We start from the raw sequence: 23,999 nt of genomic DNA on the forward strand, positions 1-23,999 counted from the left end.
GATTTCGGGTAGCCCCGCTCACATGAATGTCGGGTATCACCGCCCAATTTTATTTCGTCGATAAATGTACGGTTTCAAAGATTATTATTTTATTGCTTCAAACTTTAATGTTATATGCATTTTTAACAACAAATATTGTTGTTATTAAATTATTGTTATTAAATTATAGAATTCACTAAAAGTATATAAATATGTAATAAATAAAATAATTTTGTGATAAAAATGATAAATGAGGTTTATCTATTGTCAATACATTGGTCACTTTCATTTACACCTGAAAAAATAGTCAAAAAACACAATTTTTGTAACTGGGTGGGGCTACCCGACACATTTTGAAAAGCGCTGAAAAACATGTTTTTTTAACTTTCTATTTTTTTAAGTTAAACTATACTTTTTTTGGTTTATTCTTTTTGTATTATTTAATTAGATGGTAAAACTATAGAAACATACCAAAATATTGATTATTACTCAATATTATACTGAAATATAAGCAATACTCCTTAAGTGGGCGGAGCTACCCGACTCTCCCCTATATATATATACAGAATTGACATCTGATCATCCTCAGGGATGTTTCCCAGACTTTCGCCAATAGCCCATTGTGCAATTCAAGTGCGATGTAAATAAAATACTACTAATTCTACTTTTATTAATTACTTTAATAATAATCCTTAATTACCACTAAACAAGCATCTTTTCATAGCTTGCTCTTTGCTTTCCGGTCTCACATTGTAGTGAGGATCGACACCCAATCTCACATTGTTCTAAAAATGCAATAAAATTAATTAGTAACTGTTACTTTAACTCATTGCGGTTTTCTAAACGTACGTTCCTTTTATAATATGTATAAATGGAATTATTAAAAAAAAAGACATTACTGTTCTGAGTAAATATAAAGATTCAATTAAACGAATATTTAAAGGTAAATATACAGTGTGTTTCGTAGTTACCATTTAAATATATTTTTGGAATTGTTTTCAAAAATAAAGTAGCAAGTATAGACGCGAATCAGCGTCAGAATCACTCACAGCCTGCGTGGATTTAAAAGTATCAAAATGAACTTGAGCATCGGATGAAAATTGAAAGGCAACTATTAGAAATGCTTTACAGAAGAATCAGATAATCAAATAACTTTGAGCAGCGGTGGCCCAGGGGATAGAGAGCTCGCCTCCCAACGAGGTAAAACCGGGTTCGAATCCCAGTGATTGCTGGTCGACACGAATTCCGCACCCAGCTCGCACCGATCACAGCGCTGGCGTAAAATATCCTCAGTGATAGATGGATCATGGGTTAGAGTTCCCTTGCCGTCTGGCAACCCGTGGGAGGCTTTCGTGTTTTCTCTCTCCATGTAAAGCAAATGCGCGTTATTTCCATCAAAAAGTCCTCCACGAAGGCGAATTTCTCCTAATACTTAATACAGGGGTTCTTTTGTCTTTTGGATTGGGATCAAATTTACAAGGCCACGTAGTTGAAAATTGGTAGTTCTAAACTCAAAATTGGATCGGTCGTTCAACGACGGTGATAAAATCAAATCAAATAACTTTGATACTTTTAATCTTATCTTGTGTCCTGGCCTCGATAATCATTCGTAAAATTTTGATAACATTTATGTTATTTTCTCACATAATTTTTTCTTCAGAACTTTAACTGGTAATTTTTTAATTTCATTTTTGTCGAAATATCTAAAAATGCAAAATAAATGTGATACGTTAATGACAGTTATTACGAAACACCATTCATATCTGAAATAAAGTGCAATATAAATATGTGAGGGAGTCTATAATTACTAATTAGATTTCGTTGCATTTTTCAGTAAGCCTTATCGTAGAGTACCAACTGTAAGTATTGAATCAAAACCTAACTACTGCTATACAATAGAGTCGCAGTGGGAAAAACCAAATTCAACGGATGAAATTCATCCAAATACTTTCTGTAAGTATGTTTTCCAATTTTTTTTATCTTGATTTAATGTATTTTTAGCTTGAATAAGATTTGACTTATAATAAATAAGATGTTCCGTAATGACCACCCTTAATCAATATTTTTAGACACCTTGTCCAAGATGAAGAAAGGTACCGCAAATAAATACCCAAGCAAAGATATACCCTATTAGAAATCTGACGAATCACTGTTAAATTACGATGAAATTGAAACACATCCAAACCAGTTTGAAATCTCGAGGGAAAAAAGAGGACACCTTCAAATTTCATCCGAAGTTTTGATGTTTTCAATTCTGTCTTCCCGCACAGCGATTCGAGAGATGTCTAAGTTTTTTTTTTAACGTTGCGTAAATTATTATTTTTGATACCTAAAGACAAGAACTCTATAAAAATATACTGTGGTTGGTTATTAGAAATATATATATATATATATATATATATATATATATATNTATATATATATATATATATATATATGCATGCTGAATTAGTAGTAAGAATAAGCACAAGAGCTAGAAGAACCGCCTGAGATAAGTAACTTTCAGCGGAACAAGGCATTGCTGGTTTATTTTAGTTATCATAAAGCAGTGCGAAATACTGTTTGCAATCAACAAATCATTTGGTTATTTTCTTTAACTTTGTTATTAACTCTTTCCTAGAAACCACTATCACTTTTTTTGTCAATTTATTAACTCTTGTAGTTTGCTTGTGGATAGCAAACAGATTTAAATACTGTTAGCAATCAACAAAACATTTGATTTTTTTTTTTTAAACTTTGTTTTAACTCTTTCTTACAAACCACTAGCTTTTTTTTGTCTATTTATTAACTCTTGTTTGTTTTTATAATTTGAGACCAAACTTCTTAAATAAAAAATTTGGTTTTGAGACTGGTCATGCTGCATACCTCACAGGGCAGGCGAGAGGGATACATCTCTATCCTACGAGATGATATTCTTGAGCAGCTGATTTATGATTAAATAGTGATAAAAACGAAGGCATAAGCTAATAATTGATGTTAGAGATAATTGCATAATATATTTATAACATTATTTTATTCTGATAAATATGATGTGAATATTCCTTTAAGAAAATAGAATTTTTTTTCTTTCGAAAAATGTTTCATGAAGCTTTCAGGAATTAAATTATTTTTTTTAAATTTGACTTTGATTTTTAAGATTTAGCAGCTGTAACACCTAAATATATATTTTAAGTAGAAACTGCTTCAAACACACCTTAATTTTTTTGTTTCATATTCTAAAATTTTCCAGAATGTAGCAAACCTGGTTCACTCTTGTTGTATCAGTTAGTAGAATGGTGTAATTTACAAATTTGATACTTTTTGTCCTCTTGGCAGAATATAGTTGTTTATTAACTATGAGAGTCAATTGAATTAGCCAAACAGGATAACAATTATATGAGCCAAGGAATATTCTGCAGATTTTTGAATACCCCGCAGTTGGGCCACATTTCAAACTCAACGTTCCGTTTTTGGAACATTGGCAGTGGAATGGTTTAAAGTGATAATGAAATAAAAAAAAATAGCTACAGGCCCATTTATGGAAACTTTCTAAATCTATAACGGAGAGCTACCTTCATTAGGCCAATGACACTTATTTTCATTTTCCAATGTTTACTTAACTTTTTATGTTTATAAAGTTCACGCCCAGGTAACGCAGCGATAATTACATTAACATTATACAAAAGCAATAATTACATTTCACAAAATTATAAAATTGCAGAATTTGATGCTAAAATCAATTACTAAAATTAAGTGGCCCAATGATAGCAACCAAGCCTTATACTATTCTTAAATAATAAACACAACCTTTTGAAATCTTTAGATTATGACATCAATTTAAGAACTCAGCCAGAAGAATACATTGTATATTCAGATCCTGTTCAAATTTATGTTGCTGTTCACGATCGTAGGAGGTTGGTTAATCCCTATACGGAAGGGTATGTTTTGAAAGGGGGAGTCAAGTATCAAGCTTACGTTTCTATGGTAAGTCGCAATTCTATCTTTATGGAATGATTATTATGAGAATTGAAAAAGTCAGTAAAATTTCAAATGTCTGCAAATATCAATACAAGGTCAAAAAATTACTAATGTCAATGTTAGTGAAATGGTTTTCATGATAAACTTCCCAAGGGTTCTGTCTTCGTTGGGTAAATACAGTTTCTTTGATACCAAGTAACTCAAGGGATGTTCCCATTCATTTTTATTTCATATCATTTATCAAACAGTTTTATTTCGAAGCCGTAAAAACGTATTATTTGCTTAAGATTGGCACGGAATAGCCAATTCCAACTTTCGTACCATTAAACTCTATCAGTTCAATTCATTCAAAGATAACCTTGTAAAATCTCAGAAGAGCGTTGAAAAAAAAGTTTAAATGATTATAATCATTTAAATTAAGGTTAACAAATAGCGTAAAAAAATGCATCGCTCTTTACTAGACAATTGCGGACTGGCATTGGAATATTAAATAAAATTATATATATATATATATATATTCATTCAGAGTGTTCCGAAACTCATGGTACATATGTAAGGGGTGATAGAACAACTAGACAAGCACAAATCACCATACAATCTAGGGTCCGAACACAAGTCGAAACGCGCAACAGGGCTCCTCTCAGCGATACGGTGATTTGTGCTTGTCTAGTTGTGTTTTATCACACTCTAACGTATGTATCGTGAGTTTTGAGACACCCTGTAAATACATATAGTTTAAAAACTCACCCAACAGTTTCTGAAAATAAACCATAAATATTGAAGCCATTAATGCATATAATACCCTGTAACCAGTGAACAATATTATCTACATTAGTTCAAATAGGTGAAAATTCTGTGAAGTTTAAGAGACCATCACCAGACAACTGAATTTCAACCTGATAACTTCGTAGACAACGCGCGCCTGTAAGCAAGCATTCATGTAAATGGACAGTAAAAGAAAAAAAAACCTCTTTGTCGAAATAAAGAGTAGCCATTCATTGAGTAACTACGCGAAACCCCCAAAAGCAAAATCCAAATACAATTAATAAAGGCAAAAATATTTCAGGCATCAAACATAAAAGCATTTTATGGATTTGTAAGAAAAAGTTATATATGCCTCTACATATGTAAAATTCTCTTTATAGACAGAAGAAATAAGCTTGCCATATCCATATAAAACTGATTGTACAGACTACATTCATCTGTGGAGAGAAAATAATGGAACTGGTCCTCTTAATCAGCTGGTAAGACAGTACAATTGTTTACTTTGCAAATTGTTTACAATTGTTAGACAATTGTATACTTGGTAAATTGCTTACAATTGAAAAAAAAACAACTGATTACAACAGAAAAGATTGTTCAGACAATAGTGAAAACGCTTTACTTAAAACTCGAATGCTATAGAAGTCATATTTATTTTTACTATAAATTATTTTTATTTTACAACCGCCGTTGAACAGCCGACCCAATTTTCGGGGTTTATGACTACTAATGTTTAACTACGTAGCCTTGTAATTTCGAACCCAACCCAGAAGACAAGGGAACTCCTGGATCAAGTATTGCGGGAAATTTGCCTTTGTCGAGGACTTTTTTGATGGTACTAACCCGCATTTGCGTTGCATGGAGAGGAAGACCACAACCTCCCACTGTTAGCTTGACGGCAAGGGGACTTTAACCCATGAAGCGTCTACCACTGAGGATATTTCACGTCAGCACTGTCGTCGGTGAAAACCAGATGTGGAATTCGTATTGACTAGCTATCGCTGGAATTCGAACCCGCTTCACCTCATTGGAAGGCGAACGCTGTACCCCCTGAGCCATCGCGGTTCAAGTCATATTTATTGAGTTTTAAAGTTTAAAAAAAATTAGAAGTTGAAAAAATTTCAAAGTAAATTTTTTATTTTACTAAACTATGTACATTAGAATTTAAGCGTAAAAACTTTTATTAGTCATTATCGAGGCCCGTAAAAGCGAAGGAGCGACTGAATTCTATAAATAATCAGTTTGCCTGGAATATAGTTGCTTTTCGTAAGGGATTGTCTTTCATCACCATCTGAATAAATTGCCTAAAAATGATTTATCAGAGTTTTGGAAAGATTTTTTTCCTTTTTTCCCTTGAGAATTAGTTCGCGACTCAAATGAGGACGCATTTTTTAATTCATTTCTTACAAGGATTCCAAAAATATACATTAATGCCTGTCATTTCCGAACACCCTGTTTATTACTTTACAGTTTCAAACTAATAATTTTTATTAAAATTTTTTTAAATTCTAAATACGTAAATCTCATATGAACCAAAAAACGATAATTTAAAATGAAAAAATGTAAACAATGTTTTGGCAAGAAAATAAAAGACCATGAATGACGCAATTTTCAAATCATTTTTTTAAAATTCCAATTTAAAATTTCACTATAAAAACACTTTTTCGATATAGAATTATTTTACAGCAGTAGCATGTATGCTGTGCAAATTTTGAAAACTTATCTCAATATATTCTTACAGAAGATTTTAATGTAGTGTAAATCGATGTGAATCGAACATGCATATTAAAGTCGTTATCCAAACACATATCTAAGAAGAGCAACTCACTTCCTGCTCCATCAGGGCAAGAAAAATCGATTAAATAAAAAAGGAGATAAAAAATTATCCCCATCGAAATATAGCCACCTCTGATTATAACCAAAATACCCGCCACAATTACAGATAATTTGAAGTATGCGATGTTGCTTACCATTTACCAATATCTGGAGTACAGCATCAACAATATTATGAAAGGTTTCAACGATCCTAGCCTTCAATTCTACCACAGACTGAAATTGCCCCTTTTTGGTACGTAGACCCCTTCTTGAGAATAGCCCCTCACGTTTTCTTGTGAGGAAAGGACATGCTATTTATAATTACCACTCTTTTATCAGAAACCTACCACAGTGAAAATTTTTCGACGTAAATTGAGGTATCATCCTGCTGTAAAATCTGGCATAGGCCACTAATTCTCTCTACGAATGACCATAAATGGGTTTCTAGCATTTTTTTGTGAATCGGTAGCTTATAGACGGCGTGGGGGAGAGGCTAGATTAGGTTGACCACTATAGCAGTAACCTTCCCACACAGTTAACGAGCCTCCACCTTGCAGTATAATAGAGATGAAATCCTCATCTAATCTCACGCCATGCCAATTGCACATAAAACTGCCTGGATCATCCAAATTCGGCTTTTTTTCCTACTCTCCTATGCTTGAGGATAGCTTTCAAATTAAGATACTGCTTAGTTCTTTTATATAGCAAATTGTTTGCATGATACATAGAAGGAAACATTAGATGAGAGAAAAAAATAAAATCTTCGCCAATGGACAACAAAGTGGAGGCTCTTTAATGGAGTGGGAAGACTTCGGCTATGGTGTTTAATTTAACTTGTCTTATTCCCCAGGTCGCATGAAGGATACCAATTAGCGAAAAATGCTAGTAACCCATTTATTTCCATTAATAGAAAGAAATGGAGGTTCAAGCTATATTTTCCGGTAGGATAATACCTTGATTTACAATGAAAAATCTTCACAGTGTTTTTTTTTTTGGATAACGGGGTACATGTCATGAATGCCCTGTTCTTTCTCTTAATTTCAATCCCAAAGAAAACGTGGGAGCTATCCTTAAGACTGTATATGCTAAAGAGATGCAGTTTCAGTCTGTAGCAGAAATGAAGGCTATCATCATCATTGAAACTTGGCATAATACTGATGGTACTGTCCTCCAAAGAATGGTAAATGGTAAGCAACAATGCATTTTTCAAGTCATGCATAGATGTGACGGGTATTTTGCCTATAATAAGAAATGGCTTTATTTCGATGAGAGACTTTTTACCTTCCATTTTTACTTATACGATTTTTTCCCTTTCCAGGTGAAGCAGGGAGATAGTTAATCCTTGTAAATATGTGTTTGACTATCGACTTTCTTAATAAACATGTTTGGTTCACATTAGTTTCCTTTGCATCCAACTTTGGCGCAAAATAACAAATCAATTATTTAAGTGGGACACGCTGCGCTATGAAATTTGAAAACAACAATTTTAAAGGGAAATATTAGTGAGAAAAAGCAGCTATTGTATGTTAATTTATGTATCGCATAATAAACAAAAACATGCATATTACGTCAAAATAGTTATTCATGCGAAACTGAACTGCAAAACAGTAGATTCGATAACTCTCAACTTTTAATAAATTTACTTGAAAATTTAAAAGCTTCTATATCAACATAGTCGCTTTCGTAACACATAAGATACTTTCTTTTTCTTCACAAAATGGTGGCATATTGAAGAAAACATCTAATTTTGTGCTTTTGTTTTAATATTACTTCTTTAGATGTGTATCGAGTTTTGCAAATTGAATACTTTAAAACAACAAGGTTCTTGTATTGATGAAAACGTTGCATATCCTCATGAAGAAGTTCTATGTAAAAAAGGTAAGTTACTTGGACATAAACTCAAAATGTGTCTTATTAAGTATGAAGAGATTTTTAAAAATACAAGATTTTCAACAATCGTTGCCCTTTATATATATAAATATATATATATATATAAGCTCACCGGACAAAAAATTAGTCACCCTAGTGCGCAAACACCGATGAATCCTTACGCTTCGTTAGATGACGCAGTGGTCAAGTGACGTGCTCAACTGCATGCACACTGCTTCAACCTGATCAAAGACAAGTAGCTATCAGTGAGATATTTTTGTTTGGAGCGGAAATTGTGTGTAATTATGGGTAAGAGTAAAGATATGACGTGCCAATGGTCTTATGGTGAATAAAGTTGCTGGATTTGTTGGCGCTTCAAAGCTGACTGTTCAACGTGTCTACAAGCAGTGGTGTAATATACGTGGTCACGAAAGACGCCGTCAGAATTGTGGTCGGAAAAAGATCCGGCATGAAAGTGGCCGGAGACGCGTTTCACGACTTTTCAATCAAAATCACTTCCAAACTGACAGGAATTACTTCAGTTGCTAAATGAAGATCCACCCCAGTCTCTTAGTGAGAAAAAATTGCGAATGGAGCTGCATGCAATGAACATATGGAGTCGAACATCTCGTAAGAGGTCATTGCTCGCACTTGCACATAAAGTTGTGCAACTTCAGTGGGATAGAAGTCATCGAACATGGACAGTTGCTGACTGGCGGAATTTAATATGGTCTGAAGAATCACGTTTTTGCATTTATTCAAGAGAAACACGTCTGCAAGTGCAACACAGACCAGATGAAGCATTTCATCCTGACTGTGTACAAGCATAGGTTCAAGCCGGAGGTGGGTCTGTCATGACTTGGGGGTGTTTTTCTTATTATGGATTGGGCTCCTAACTGAAGGGGCCACTAACATGATCCAACATGTTTTTTGAAAGTTCTGGACAAATAGGAGTTGTCTTTCAGTCACCCTCTTCATGTAAAGTGAGTTGTCGATACCCCTATTTTTCAAGATGACAACAGCAAAGTTCATGGGGCTGGAAGTATATATGACTGGTTTTATGAACACTCAGACACTCAATTACATCTTGGCTGGCCAGCAAAATCACATGACTTGAACCCCATTGAAAATTTGTGCGACATGTTGGAACAAGGGGTAAAACGCCAAATACAGCATTCTCACAATTTGGTGAATTTGCACGATCAAATCCTCAACGAAGGGCTTAAACTGGATTCGACGTACTTGCAAAATCTTGTGAACTCACTTCCTAACCGAATCCAGGCGGTCATCAAATCTAAAGGCGGAGTTACACATTATTAAATGATCTTTTTCATGATTTCTCTAAGGGTGACTAATTTTTTGTCCGGTGAGCTTATAATGACGTGTTGATTTGAATACATTCTGAACAATAAGAACTCCTAAAATATCAAGCCTGTTCACAAATCGACTCGCAAACACAGCAAAAGCGGAGAGATACTCCAGCAGTTTTCAAGATTCCGTTCTGAAAGTTTACATTCGTTAACCATTCCATAAAGAATACTCAAAAACGCTAATGCCTTCTTTGAAGGAAACACTTAAAATTCATTNTATATATATATATATATATATTACAACTGTTAAATGAAGTATAAAAATTATTTTTTAATTGAAAGGGAAAAAACTTCCCCAAAATCTGGAGAATCATTATCGAGATCACACGTAAAGTGCGATTAAAATTAACAAAACCAGTTTCATTGTCAGATAGAGGTGACAGATAATTGTCAGAAACATACAATTTCTTTTGGTAATCATACTGAAATTTTTAATCAAGCCTTGATAATGTCAGGACTGTGACGTCAATACTGATGTTTTTGTTATTTGTCTGAATTAAATATTAATTTCCGACTTCTACAGTTCATGTTTTGTTTTTTTTTGGTTAAATTTTTTATCTATTTAATACTCTTCTGACAAGGATTCTAAATAATTAAGAGTGGTAAGTATGGGGAACCCGGTTTAGAACTCCATTAAAAGAAATACATACATTCATATGACGTAAACAGTTATTTCGAATATTGCATAACCAAATTTGGCTCGTTATAGATATTCTGTTATATATTGCCGAAGCTTTTTAGAGTATAGAAAAATTTATATTAATCCCTTCTTCAATTTAAAGTTAAACGCTTTATAGGACCACTTTTTCCTAGTAATGTTGAAATATTTTTAGAATCGATTTATTACTTAAAACTAATTTCATTTTTAAATAATTTAATTTCTTCGTAAGAAAAGTTGTAGAGATTTTTCTAAATTTTACATACAGTAAAAAAATAGCCTGGTTGGTAGGGCACTGCGCCCATGTCTAAGAGATCGTGTGTTCGATCCCCACCGACCGAAGACTCCCCATGTAGTAAATGGTGACTGATGCACGTTAAATCTGTTGAGTCACACAGTCCTCCATGTTCCCATAACAAATCAGACCTCTGGGGGTACTGATCCAGGAGTTTCATTGTCTTCTGGGTAGGTTCAAAATTACAAGGTTACGGAGTTAAACATTAGAAGTCGTAAACCCAAAATTGGGTGGGCTGTTCAACAACGGTTATAAAATAATAAAAAAATGCTCCCACAAATCATAGGTGGAAAATTAGTTCCCCATTGATAGTTAAAAATTTATGAATTTTGGTGGGAAGTATGCTTTCTACATCCTTAGAAAGGGTTAAACAAAATAAGAAATAAAGGTTCAATTTTAAAGAGCTTCTGGCATTTTTTCAAAGCCAAGGATTTTATTCGACTATATACAAGATAGTGATTTTTTAATCAAAATAAATAAAAAGCAACCTTCATTGAAAGACAACGAAATTTTGTTATCATTTTTTAAAATATATAAATTATTATTTACGGTTCTTTGTTTTTAGGAGTTGTTACAGCCACTAGTAACATAGTTGAAAAATGTACAAAACAATGCCATCCACCTTGCAAGTATGTTCCTTTAATTATTTTTAATTTATGAAACATATTTATCTCAAAATAATTTAATAGGTAAAAGCAATTTGTAAAATATCTAAATTTTAATGAAGCAATACTGCTATGAATGTTATACGAGTTAACTATCTTGGATTGTTGCAATTCTAATTGTGGTTGATCATAATCTTCTTTGAATAAGTTTATTTCCATTTTTAAAGAATGAGTAGTATGAGTTTCCATTAGGGAGTAGTTTAATTTATTTTTTAGCAAGATTGTGTGTGGATATCATTTTCCTTACTTCAAAAGGTTCTTGATAAGCAGCATTTTCAGTAACAGTTGAAGTCATATGCTCAGTAGCAGAATTTATGCAGTACTATCTTAAAAAATTCAAATTCGTTTCTGACTTTAAACGCAGTCAAACTGTTATTATTGTAAAAAATAAGCTTAACCCCTTAACGATTTTACTATTTTCAAGAAAACGGTCATAAAAGTGCCCTTTTTTATTCAAGAAAATTATATGAAAAAGGTGTATATACAATATATACATTCTTTCTTGATTTTTCAATTTTTTTCAGCTTGGAATTTAAAACACCATGTGTCCATGTAACTCTGATGCCATAATGCCAATATTAAAAATTATTTTATCACAAAACACAAACCACATGTATTCAAAAAGAACATAAGTAGCTGAGCTAAGAGTATAAAATACATAGATTTGGATAGTGCTAACATCCAGTTTAAAATGAACTTATTATCTCCAGTCAAATTAAAAATAGTCAAGTGTGTAAAATAAGAAATAAAAAAAATTCTGGGCACAGGAGAAGGATATATTAAACCTTTTTGGTGCATTACTTCTGAACGTTCTAACCCAGAAATATCATGGGCACGAGAAATAGGAGACAAAAGCACGACCCATGATTTTGATGACAGCGAAAAGGAAGGGGTTAATCTAACACATATTAAGAAAAATTAGCAAATATTAAATATAATAAAGTTTTACACAAAATCTGCATGTTTAAATTAAATTTGAATTTTATATAATTATTCTATAGCTTTGTCCAAAAGGAGAAAAACAGATGCTTTTACTCTGCCCAATTAAAAAATGAGAATGAAAGGATGAACTTGCGGACATTAAAATAAAACATTTTCAATTTAAAGGAAAAAATAAACATAGTTGTTATTTATGGTCTACTGATTCAGCCTTATTTAAAGTTACTTCAAATGAAATTTATTGACATACCAACACAGGTACTTCATAGACAAATAAAACAATAAACAAAAAATTTTTATAATTTTTAAAAAAATAGAAAAGTATTCCTTATCTTTCATAACTAAAGAATAAAATAAAAACTTTTTTTTTATTGGTTTATCAAGTTTTTACTGGTTCTTGATCTTTTTTGCTAGCAATTTTTTATCCATTTGTTATTAAATAGAAAGCTTAGGTGGAAAACAGTCTGCAGAAGCTGTGATAATCTGCAGCGTCTACTGCTGCATTGGAGCGTTTCTGCTACGTGAGTCTGGGTATTTTCAATATTAGTTCAGGTATAAAAGTTTATAAGCCGTCTTAGGTATTAAAACGTTACCTAGCCAATAGAAGTTAACTTTAAGTCTTTAAATATCTTAAAAATAACTGAAAATATAAAAATTACATTTTTGCGTTAATCAAGCAAGTTTTATATATAGTCCAAGAAATTCATTAGGAGTTAATTTTTGCATAGATTACAAGGGTTTGATTTCCAATATACTAATATTTTGTTAAATATTAATATAAAATTAGAGTCCATTTATTTTATCCATTTTTGTTACTGTCTGAAACAGATAAAATTTAATTATGCTGAGATATTCAAAATATTTACAGTAATAAAATAAATGAAAATTACTATTATCATAAACGGGAAGAATACCATTTCAGACTCATTGCCCAGACCTGATATTATTTAACTAAACCTGATATGTTTAACTAAACTATTGATAACATGAAAAATATTTGTAGCTGATATTCTTAAACTATTCTCTAAATGATGATATGTCGAATGTGTGCTTCTTTTTGATTTTGCAGTTTTGTATCAAACTACAGTAAGTTTAGAGTTTAATTATTTCGGTTAAAAAAACTTACAGATTAATTCCTCCATGTTTTACGTAAAAGCTACTGATTTTGAATTACTAGTAATCATTTAAAATGATTATTCAAATTTTTAAAATCAAACTATAGCTTTAAACAGAATGAGATGATTCAGCAGGATGTCTAAAATACTACCAGTAGGCCATTTATAGCCCGCAAGACATACTGTAAAGTTGTCTACTCTAGTTTTAGTCCTTATAAATAGAATAGGTGTCTCAAGGGTATGCAATTTTTCCACTCCTCACACTTTCCCCCTCTCCGTTATCATGCTTTATGCAAATCTTGCTTTTTCCCACAGCAGTAGCCTTTAGAAAAAAAATTGGAATCCACTTGTGTGGAAAAAAGTAAGATTTGTTGAAATATTAATGGAGAGATTTGTTGAAACATTATGTGTGGAGAGTAAGATTAAACATGCAATCTTGAGACACCAATTTTTTTTATAAAGAGTATAGTATAATTTCTTAAAATTGAAGTTCCATTAGTTAATTCGAAAAAATAACTAAATGATAATTTTTTTTAATTAAATCAGAAGATAATGGATATCTATACCAAGATTTGTAAATATACATAATGGCTCATATGATTACTAAATAATATAAAGACAAAAAATAATAATAATAGCTTTAAAATACTATACTTGCAGTGATCAAAGGTATGAAGTGAGAACCGACGAAGTAACACGTTTTGATCATTTAGTAAGTATTGAATTATGAGATGTTTATATAATTCTTTATTATTTATTTACTTGATATTTATTTAGGATCATGACAAATTTAATTTTACAAACACAATAGATAAAAAAAATTTTTTTAAAAAGCGCACATTCGAAAGTAAAAGTTCTCTGTTAATAACTTTTCTAGTTCTCAAATTTAAGCATGAAAGTTATGTTCAATTTTCAAAGTGGTTATAACATTTTTCTATTTTTAGTGAGGGGAAAGGTGATAAATTGGACATTTAATGCATTGAACATTGGTACCTCAAATTCTAATCATACTTTCAATTGTTTTTTTACCTAAAAGTAAATCATAATATCAATTATATTGCATGATACTATAAAAGAATATGTATTTTTGAATAGAATTTTTGAAATATTTTAAAAATCAGTAAAATAAAATGGGTAATAAAGCTTTGAAAAAAAAAATATAAAACCAATGTTCGAATTAATGTAAAATAAAAGGAATATCTATTTAAATTTAGGAAAAAAATGAAAGTTAAAATTTTTTTTCATAATTAAAACCCCCTATTTCAAAAAATACTTTCTACACAAAAAGTTCAAAAACCTTCACGGTAATGGTAAAGTTTAAAAATATTTAGTCATGGAAATATTTTGTCTCAAGATGCAAAACTTGAATTTAAAAATTAATTTATGAATAATTTAAATAAAATAAGCCATTATTGAAGCTTGAAGCAAAAAATTCCAGCAAAATTTGATAATCGAAATTATTTAGAAGATTTTTCATCGCATAATATAGATATAGTTAAAGGTTCTCTACAGAAAACTTTGTTTACATATGTACCTAAAAGATTATTAATGGATGTCTAACCTAGTATGGATTCTATTCAGATCACAGAGTTTTCTTTCAATTGAATAACTCTATGAATGCAACCTGTTTGTTAAAGTGCTGTCTTCTAGAGTTATAAATGAAGCTATAGATAGATATTATTTGCAAGTAATAGTATTTTAATGCTCTTTGCATTCATTTCATTTTATAACTGAAAGTTAAGCAATAATAAAACCACTTCAATAATGACAAAAACCATTAAAGAGAGAACTATATGTTATTTAGTAAAATAAGAAACTTTTACCAAATGCAATTCTAGTTGAACATGAAAACATTTGTTTTTATCAAGGTTGGACTCATTTTATTTTGAAAAAATATGACTTTAGAATTCAGGATCCATGATTAATCTAATTTTTTTACAGTTTTTACCTATGTAAATATTTTAATGTAAGATAAAACCACATTTTTGAGTAATTTATATTCTGCAAGAAATAATGTAATTTAGCACAATGTAACTTAATTGGGTAATTTATATTCCGCAAGTGATATGTAAATAAACAATTTTTGTTATGTCTTTTAGGTAATAATTGGTAAATTTAATTTATAAAAAATATGTGAGAAACAAATGTTTTATTTGACAACTACATTTTAATAGTTAATATTTCCTTTCATAAAGAGAAAGATTTTGGTCTACCCATGAATTTACCAAACTTTATGGAATCATTAAAGATTTTTTGAGTTATTTTTACCTTTCACCATCACATTAAGTTTTAATAATTATAAATAACTATTTACTTTTTGCTGAAACTAACATTGTTGTTGTTTTTTTTCAATTAATTATTATATTCTTAAAAATTGATTGAAATAGCTGAAAAAACAAGCTCTTATGATGTGAGATTAGGCACAAGCATATGCAAAATTTTAATCTGGAAACAAAAAAAGGGCATCAAGCTTTTCAAATAATAGGAGTTCTCAGAAACTTTTATTTTTATAGTTTGCATACTTCGAAACTTGCAATCTATTAAAAATATTGAAGTACATAAATTTTTGTCAAGTTGAGATGCATATTTTTACATCATATGACGATTTTAAATTTTGCTAGATAATTTTTTTCCAGGGCTGTTTGTACTACAGATTATGTTTGATGTATAACTGATTCCTATAATTAAGACCTAAAATATGGGAATATAAACTTCAAAGTTACATAAAAAAGTAAATAACATATAGGTCATTTTTTAAATTTAAAACAATATTTTAAAACTATATACTAAAAAAGTAAAATTTTTTTAAATCAATATGTGTGTATGAATGTTATATGGATGTACACTTGAATCTATTTTATTCATTCTTTATAGTGACTAAATCTTTCTAAATATTCTGAATGTAATCCAAAATTCTAAAACATTATTTTATTTCTAGTGTCAACAAAGCAATGAGAATTGCAAGTATGTATAAGCACTTTTAAATTTGTATATCATATTTTGATTATTTACTTCCTAATATAAAAGGCTCACATTTGTAAAATCAAAACTAGTAATAGACTTTAGTTCATTATAGCACATTAGAAATAAAAGTAAAAAAGTTATACTTTCTTAAACTATTAAAAAAAATTTCTTACATTTCTTATATAAATGCTACTCACACATGTGAGTTATTTCCCAATTTACTCATTGAGATGACAGTTTCACTGAATCAACTGTAGACAGTTCAACTGCTCTATAGGATTATCCTTTAACAATCATTGTTATCATGGTTACTCGCAAGTCAAATTTATATTTATACAGATCCAGTTTCTTTTCCACATATATATAAAATTTATAACTTGAAATTATAAATAAAATATCTTGACAACAAAATATACTTCCAAAATAGGTGCAATTGAAATAATATTGAAAATGAAACTTAATAGAGTTGAAATTTTTTTGTATCAATTAAAATCAGTTTTAACTACTTTTAAAAATAAAAAATATATTAAAGAGCCTTTTTTCTGTCAGCCTCATTGGATAATTTTGAGTAATCGACAGCAAAATTATAGAATTTAAAAGTCTTATTTTCAATAGTCACAGATGATATTCACTGCATCTGGATTTAATGATTAGAAATCATAAGCAATGTATGGTTGAAAACGTTTTCCTGATGCAGTAGTGATATCACAAAACGCAAGAAAGAAAAGACACTAACAGTCTGAGAAAGATATGTATATTCTTATTACAGCAGAAAACAAATGAGGTCAAAAGAAGACGATGATCGTGTCACAGAAAATGATTTAAATTATGATTCTAAGAGAATCTTAAGTCAAGGCTATAATGTATGAATGCCCCATCACGTTGAATGGATGAATGAAACAAATTGAGTTTCGGATCATCACTATCATGCTAAGAAAACGTTTTTGATCATGTGTTGTAATGTGATTTTCTATCATCTGTGTAATGTAACTACTGTGTTGTGTCATCCTGTATATTGACATATAATGCCAATTTTATACAATTTCCTTGCCTTTACTCAGTGGCGTGGCAGCCCATAGAGGGCCAAAGCATACTGTGCCCATCTCAGTTTTATTAACCTTGGGCTTTGGAGAGCAAGAGCAGATGTTTAGGTTGGGTGGTCAGCCTAACGCAGAACCCCCAGTGTTAAGTTTCCAAGCATGCTTGGTACTCATTTTATCGACCCACCGAAGGATGAAAGGCTGAGTCAACCTTACCCAGACCGAGGATCAAACCAAGGACCTGTGGCACAACAGCGAGAGGCACTATCCCTTTCCTTGCCTTAACTTAGCTATTTATGCAACAGAGTACATACTTAATATCTAATATTGTGACCAAATAAGATTTCTTTTTCATTTCAGACATGCAGCTGTCATAGTGGTAGTGTCATTTCAAAGGTTCAGAGTAACCAAATTTATTTATCAACCGAAATTTGAAGTAAGTATTTTATGAAATATAACAGATTTATTATAAGTTACCTCAAATTTAAAAATATATAAGAAAAGGTGAAATTAATTACAAAAAAAATTATGGGAGAAATTCTTAGGAATTTTACCTGCTATACATTCATTATTTTCTCATTTAATAACATGAAGAAAAATGGTATTTTGGTGAAGCCAGTAGCTTTAAGTTAAAAAAAACTGGAAGATACACCCATAAGGTAAACTCTTAAATTTGATCAATAAGTATGTTGTTAAAAATCTATTTATTGCGTTTCTATATTATAGAATAAAAACGTCAAGGCCATTTAATTTAAACTCATAATTATTCATAAAGTTTGCAGATGTGTTAAAGGAATTGCCCTACAAGAGTTAAAATAATAAGTTATGGATCTGTTCCATTTTCATAAAAGTACCCAATGTTTCATTCAGGTTGGTGATGTCTATTCCAAACAACAAATGTTTATTCAAAATCCTTTGTGCTTGAAAATACAAAACTTTTCTGACAATTGACATTAATGTTCATAAATATGCAGGTGTAACATGGACAAAGTTGTAATTGTAGCTATAGGGCAGCTACAATAAAAATAAAGACTTAATCTTTTATTTCAGCGAAAAACTAAATGTATCTATTAAATGAATTATGAAAAAAATGTTTCAAGACTTATCGCCGGTAAACATACAACAGGTATAGGTCTTCCATCACAAGTTAGCATATAAAAACAGAGCTCACTGGTAGAGTTTATTCCAGAAATTTAGGGTTTGAAGGCAAAGAAAGTCAAAGGGAAAAAGAAAAAAGGAGTCCGGGGAAAGTAAATAAAGCTTTAACAACTTAAACAATAAAAAAAATTTAAATATAGCATTAATGAAAGTACAGAAATTGACATATTATAATTTTGGTTCTATAAACGAGAACCTTCCTTAGTGTCTAAATACCAAATCATGGCAGAGAATTAAACAGACAAACATATGTAAAGTGGTTTAACCTATAAGGACAGAGGAACAAGTTTGAACATGAAAATAAAAAAGGGAAGATAAAAAACAGGCGTGACCGAATTTGGCAGGGACTCCAGGGTGCAACAGATAAAATTAGAATAGATTTCCAAATATTTGGAAACAGTAGGATACTAGAAAGATCTTTAACTAAATTATTAGAATTTTTCATAACATGAAACGACTCCCAAAAATCAAAGTTCAGTAGATGAAGAACAGTATTGAATGATTTTGCAGGTGAAAACTCAAACCTGTGATTAGAATTCCAATTATGTAGAGCAATGAAAAATCGGTTGATGTCCTGATTTTTAACACATCTTTTTGTGTTCCTTAAGTAGAAGTTTAAGAATATGTTTTAGTTTGTCTAATATACACAAGACTACACCACTGTGAAATTTGATAAATACTGAGTAAAGAAAAGTAAAAACTTGTTATTTTCTTGCTTAAACCTGAATTGTATGCAAGTATGTAAAGAATTCATAATACTGTGAACAAGATCACTGTCAGCATTGTTCATTGATGTGAAAAAATTATCGATGTATTGTCTATAAAAAGGGAACTTTAATAAATCAAAGATTTTCACTTTAAAGTAGTGCATACACAGGTCATTCAAAATGGGGCTAAGCAGATTTCCCATCGCTAAGTTATCAATCATTGGATAAAATTTACCATTGAAAGTGAATGTGGACTGTTCTTAACAAATATGAGTACGATTCACTAATTTGTCAATTTCAACCTCCTTAAAGTGGAATTCTTGTAATATCTCATGTCCAATTGATTCTGTGCAAGTCCAATTGATTCTGTTTAAGAAGAACTTAGAACACTAAATTTGAATTAAATCTGAAAAAAAGCAACTAATTTGGGTATTGAAGGTCAGGTGGGTAGAGTAAAGTTGGTATTAAGTTTAAGTGCATTGAGTTAGTTATTATTTAGCCTAACTGAAGAGAGATTGACAACAGAATTTTGAATAACAGGTGGTAAAAGAAGTTCAAAAATATGGTTTGGTTTGAGCAATTTATCGAATTTCTTCTTAAGGATTAATTTATGTTTAGAGTTGAATAAGTCAGTTCTTAGTCAAAACTGTTTATTAACCAAGTAAAAATTTTAAGTAGAGTTACCGATATTAAATGTAAATCATATAATTCATACTTAGCTGAAGCCAGCTTTTTACAGGTTTCTTAAAAATTAAAATTTACTGTTAGAAATCATTTTAACAGTTGTGTAGTGGGAGTATAAATTACATTTTAAAGCAATTTACTCTCCTTTAAATTAGTCTAAAGCTAAAACATTTTTCTACTAGAATTAATACTTTACAGACATCTTATTTCACATGGTTTATCACGGCCTTTTCACAATTAAACACATACGCTGCTAGGGGTGCTTCTCTAAATTTAACTTTTGATGTGTGTTTCTGAAGAGATTATAATAGGGTAGCACCCCTAGTCATGTACAACAACTTTTCTGGGCATGGGTTGCTATGCAGTTTTAATTCTGATGATGTGTCTCAACTCCCCTAAAAGTTTGCCGCAGCATTTACATGACCTTGTGTTATATATAACATTTTTAAACATAAACAGTAGGATACAAAATAGATGAAAAAGGACATTTATAAAAAAGTCTGTCACTTTAAGAGCAAAACTAATTTCTCATTTAAAATGCTCACTCCCAAATTAAGTAAAATGAAATATTTGTATGAATGCAAAAATTTTTTTTTACCAGTGTAAATAATTGCCATTCACTTCAATAATTAATAATCATGATTTAACTATTTCTTAATAGTAATTACACTAGTCAAATGTAATTGCTGATAATTATTGCTAATATTCAAATAGTTGTACATTGGGATATGTTTATTAAAGAAAATAAACTGAATTTCATCATGGGTATAATCTTGTAATATTATTTTTATACATGCATTTGTAAAAATTAAAGTGTTTCAAACCAGTTTTATTAATTGGAATTAATTTCTTTTCTAGACTGTAGAGCTTTTTAGCTACATTGGAGGATATATGGGAATGTGGTTAGGATTATCTCTGGTTTCTCTGTTTGATCTGGCTGAAACACTTGCATACTTATTTTATTATCCTGTTGGCCGAATGAATTTAAAATCAAAAAAGAAGAAAAAAAGAAGAGTAAATCCATTCAGTCAGAATTGGGAGAGAAATATGTCACTATATTAAAATTTTTACAATTTAATAATATTTTTTATTAATTATGACCTGATAATATACCTGAAGGAGCTGATTTTATTGAAATTTAGATTATTGAAAGGAGATTGATAAAGAATAATAAATGTTAAAGAATTTATAGAGTCCTATAATTACTAATATTTAAAAATTAATGAATTCATGTTATTATAATAAAGCCATATAAAGGAATGAAGATTATAAAAAGAAATTCATTTGACTTATCAAAATTTCAACCAATTTTTATTGCTCAGATATAAAGTAAGATTTGTACAAAATACAGAACTTTTTTGCAATATATGATAGTATTTTCAGAAGAGAAATCTATGAAAATATTATCAAATACTGAGATACAGGAGGACTGTACAGGAGATTGCAATTGAAGTGATAGATTAAAAATAAATGTAAAAGAGAGCAACTTCCAACAATTCTCTACTGAAGCAAACACAAAAGCTTGAGAAAGTTTTATACATTCCTATCAACCAGAAAAATAAGGTATTAAACTTCATTACACTCTAAAGAAAAAAATAAAAATAAATTAATTTGCACCTGCATGACAGCCACTTTAAAGCTTGAAGAAGAAAGAATTCCGACCCCACAATGTTTCTCTTTCTCTATAGAAAGGAACATAAACTCATTAGTATATACAATATTGATTTTTTTAGTGAAATCCAAGCTTCATACGAAATTGAAAATCTTGAACTGTTCTGTTTTTGCCTATATTTAGTGCTAAAACTTGAGGAAAAATGTTATCTTCTTTTAGACATAAATAACTAAACTACCTTAGCTCCTAAAAGTAAATGTGTTAACTTAACTATACATAACTCCCAATTTTCATCTTTGACTCAATTTATTGTTTCAAAAGATTATTTGTCAACAGAATGAAAAAAATAGTTTTATCTTTGAATAATTCAAGAACAATTTTGATACATCTGAGATTTAGATGTTATATCACATTGAAAAACATTGATTTTCTTAAGTCTTTAGTTTAAAAAAGAAGAGCTAAGTTACGATAAATAGAGATTTTTCAAAAAATCTTACCAAATATGATATGATAGTTCAAATTAAATTTCCTTACAAAAACTGTAATAGCCCAATAACACAATTTTGTTCATAAAACATATGGAATTAATTTTTAAAAATTTAAAACTAAGGAAATTTTGTCTAGACAATTTTTAATTGAGGAGAAATTAAATTAAACAAGTCTATTAATTTTCTTCTGTTTTCTGACAATATTTCTTACCCTGTCTTTTATGACTTATAAATTTATAATCAGAAAATTACTGCAATTGAATTATTCTAATTTGAAAGTGTAACATAGCATATAGTGAGTCAAGTAAAACAAATTTCTCCCAAATTTCATCTACATTTAATTATAAGCATTTAGAATCAAGTTTAATGACAGTAAACTTATGATAAAAAATATTCGTCTGAAAATTACTTTTGTAAATGTAACACAAGTATGACTGATTTGCTTATGTTGGTGACAAGGAGATGAAAGTGTTGAATATTCACCGAAACATAATAAAACAATATTTGTAAAGACTTTTCAAGCATTTGTGGATGCTCCAGATCTGATTGGATTTCATCAAAAAATAGATGAGTTGGTTACTTTTTGCAAGAATTGATGCATGTATTAGAATTTTAGAATAAACAATGTAACATATCACCCCTTTTAGAAGTAAAATAATCTTAGATGGGTAGTTTTTCCTTTTAGAAATTAACAAAATGACTCCTTATTTAATATTTGTGTGATTAAGAAAGAAAGTATAGTCCAAGTTTTTATTTAAGGAGTCAATTTTTTAAGTTGATCAACACTACAAAGAAAGAAAGAAAGATACATCGACAGAATGAACACAAAAAAACTTAGCTGTACATAAAAAGTTAGGAAGGAAATGCTTTCAGTAATTATAAAATTTTGCATGGATATCTAAATATCCATCCCAATATTCAGGCCATTAAAAACAAAGGAATTGTGTAGGTTTTAGAGAAATAACTGTTTTGCCAAAAGAACGAAAAAAGGAATTGTATTATATTTTAAAAAAGTACTTATCTGAACAGAATTTTGATGCAATTTAACTTTACATTTTTAAGAAAACATATCACTAGGCATAATAAATCACTGTACATTTCAAATGTTACAAAATTCATGTGAGAACAGGAACAAACAACAGAGTAAGCAATTAATTTAATAATATAATAAAACACTGAGATTTGAAATTAATATACAAATATACACTTATTATCACAACTTGTCGACATACAAAGTAAAATTCTTCATTGACTTTAATTAAAATAGCATCACGAATTCTTTTATTCTCAATTTGAATACTAAGAGATTAAAACTAAATTAAAAAGCCTTAAAAGCATTTATTAACATTACAAAATTACTTACTTCCTAATGCAATATACTAATTCTTCAAACCAAATAATTACAATTGTCCATTCCATCTTTTTTTATAAAAATACTAAATTGAATTAGGCTTGATTTGTTATTGAGTCCTCACAGTTTTCGGCAACTACAGTGAAATGGGTTAACTAGGAGTGCTACTTGAGATCTTTTCTTTAAAACTTTATTTAATACAATTGGTAAAACTAATCATAACTCCATTTTGTAAGGCTTGTTACTTTCAGGAGAGATTTACAAATAGTAATATAATAAAATATAATAAACAGTGAGCTTCATACTTCTTTATGCTTCAATTTTTTCATTTAAGCATTTTTATCAGGAAGACAGAATTTCTAAACTTGCTTACTTAAATATTTCGTAGATAATTATTTATACCATTCTCCATTACAAAAACTGCATTTTTCTTTGAAAGACATTCGAGAAGCAACCTTGGGAGAAAAATTTAACACAACTGAATCATATTTATAGTATTTCAATATCTTATGTTATTACAGTAAAATATGTTAAGTTAATCACTCTTGTAAAATGAACTCAATTATTAGGA

General features: G+C 30.0%; 2 protein-coding genes across 3 annotated transcripts in view; one reads left to right on the plus strand and one right to left on the minus strand.

Annotated features, from left to right (window-relative positions):
• The window catches only part of LOC107457492 (degenerin-like protein asic-2), a 35,581-nt gene extending 14,487 nt beyond the window's left edge, over positions 1–21,094 (plus strand). The window contains exons 6-14 of the mRNA XM_016075660.3: positions 1,814–1,932; positions 3,782–3,942; positions 5,082–5,180; positions 8,292–8,391; positions 11,271–11,334; positions 14,085–14,136; positions 16,363–16,388; positions 17,789–17,864; positions 20,836–21,094. Coding sequence (XP_015931146.2) covers positions 1,814–1,932; positions 3,782–3,942; positions 5,082–5,180; positions 8,292–8,391; positions 11,271–11,334; positions 14,085–14,136; positions 16,363–16,388; positions 17,789–17,864; positions 20,836–21,039 — 901 coding nt within the window. The 3' untranslated portion in view covers positions 21,040–21,094. The remainder of the gene's footprint in view (positions 1–1,813; positions 1,933–3,781; positions 3,943–5,081; positions 5,181–8,291; positions 8,392–11,270; positions 11,335–14,084; positions 14,137–16,362; positions 16,389–17,788; positions 17,865–20,835) is intronic.
• LOC107457493 (acidic fibroblast growth factor intracellular-binding protein) overlaps positions 1–23,999 on the minus strand; it is a 58,534-nt gene that overhangs the window by 7,408 nt on the left and 27,127 nt on the right. The window contains exon 10 of one of the 2 annotated variants that reach the window (XM_016075661.3): positions 21,267–23,883. The exons of the other annotated variant lie outside the window; for it this stretch is intronic. The gene's annotated coding sequence lies outside the window, so the exon portion shown is untranslated. Of the gene's footprint in view, positions 1–21,266; positions 23,884–23,999 lie in introns of those variants that run through there. 2 annotated transcript variants of the gene reach the window in all.

The sequence above is a fragment of the Parasteatoda tepidariorum genome, chromosome X1, assembly GCF_043381705.1.
Source record: "Parasteatoda tepidariorum isolate YZ-2023 chromosome X1, CAS_Ptep_4.0, whole genome shotgun sequence".
Taxonomy (NCBI): Eukaryota; Metazoa; Arthropoda; class Arachnida; order Araneae; family Theridiidae; genus Parasteatoda; species Parasteatoda tepidariorum.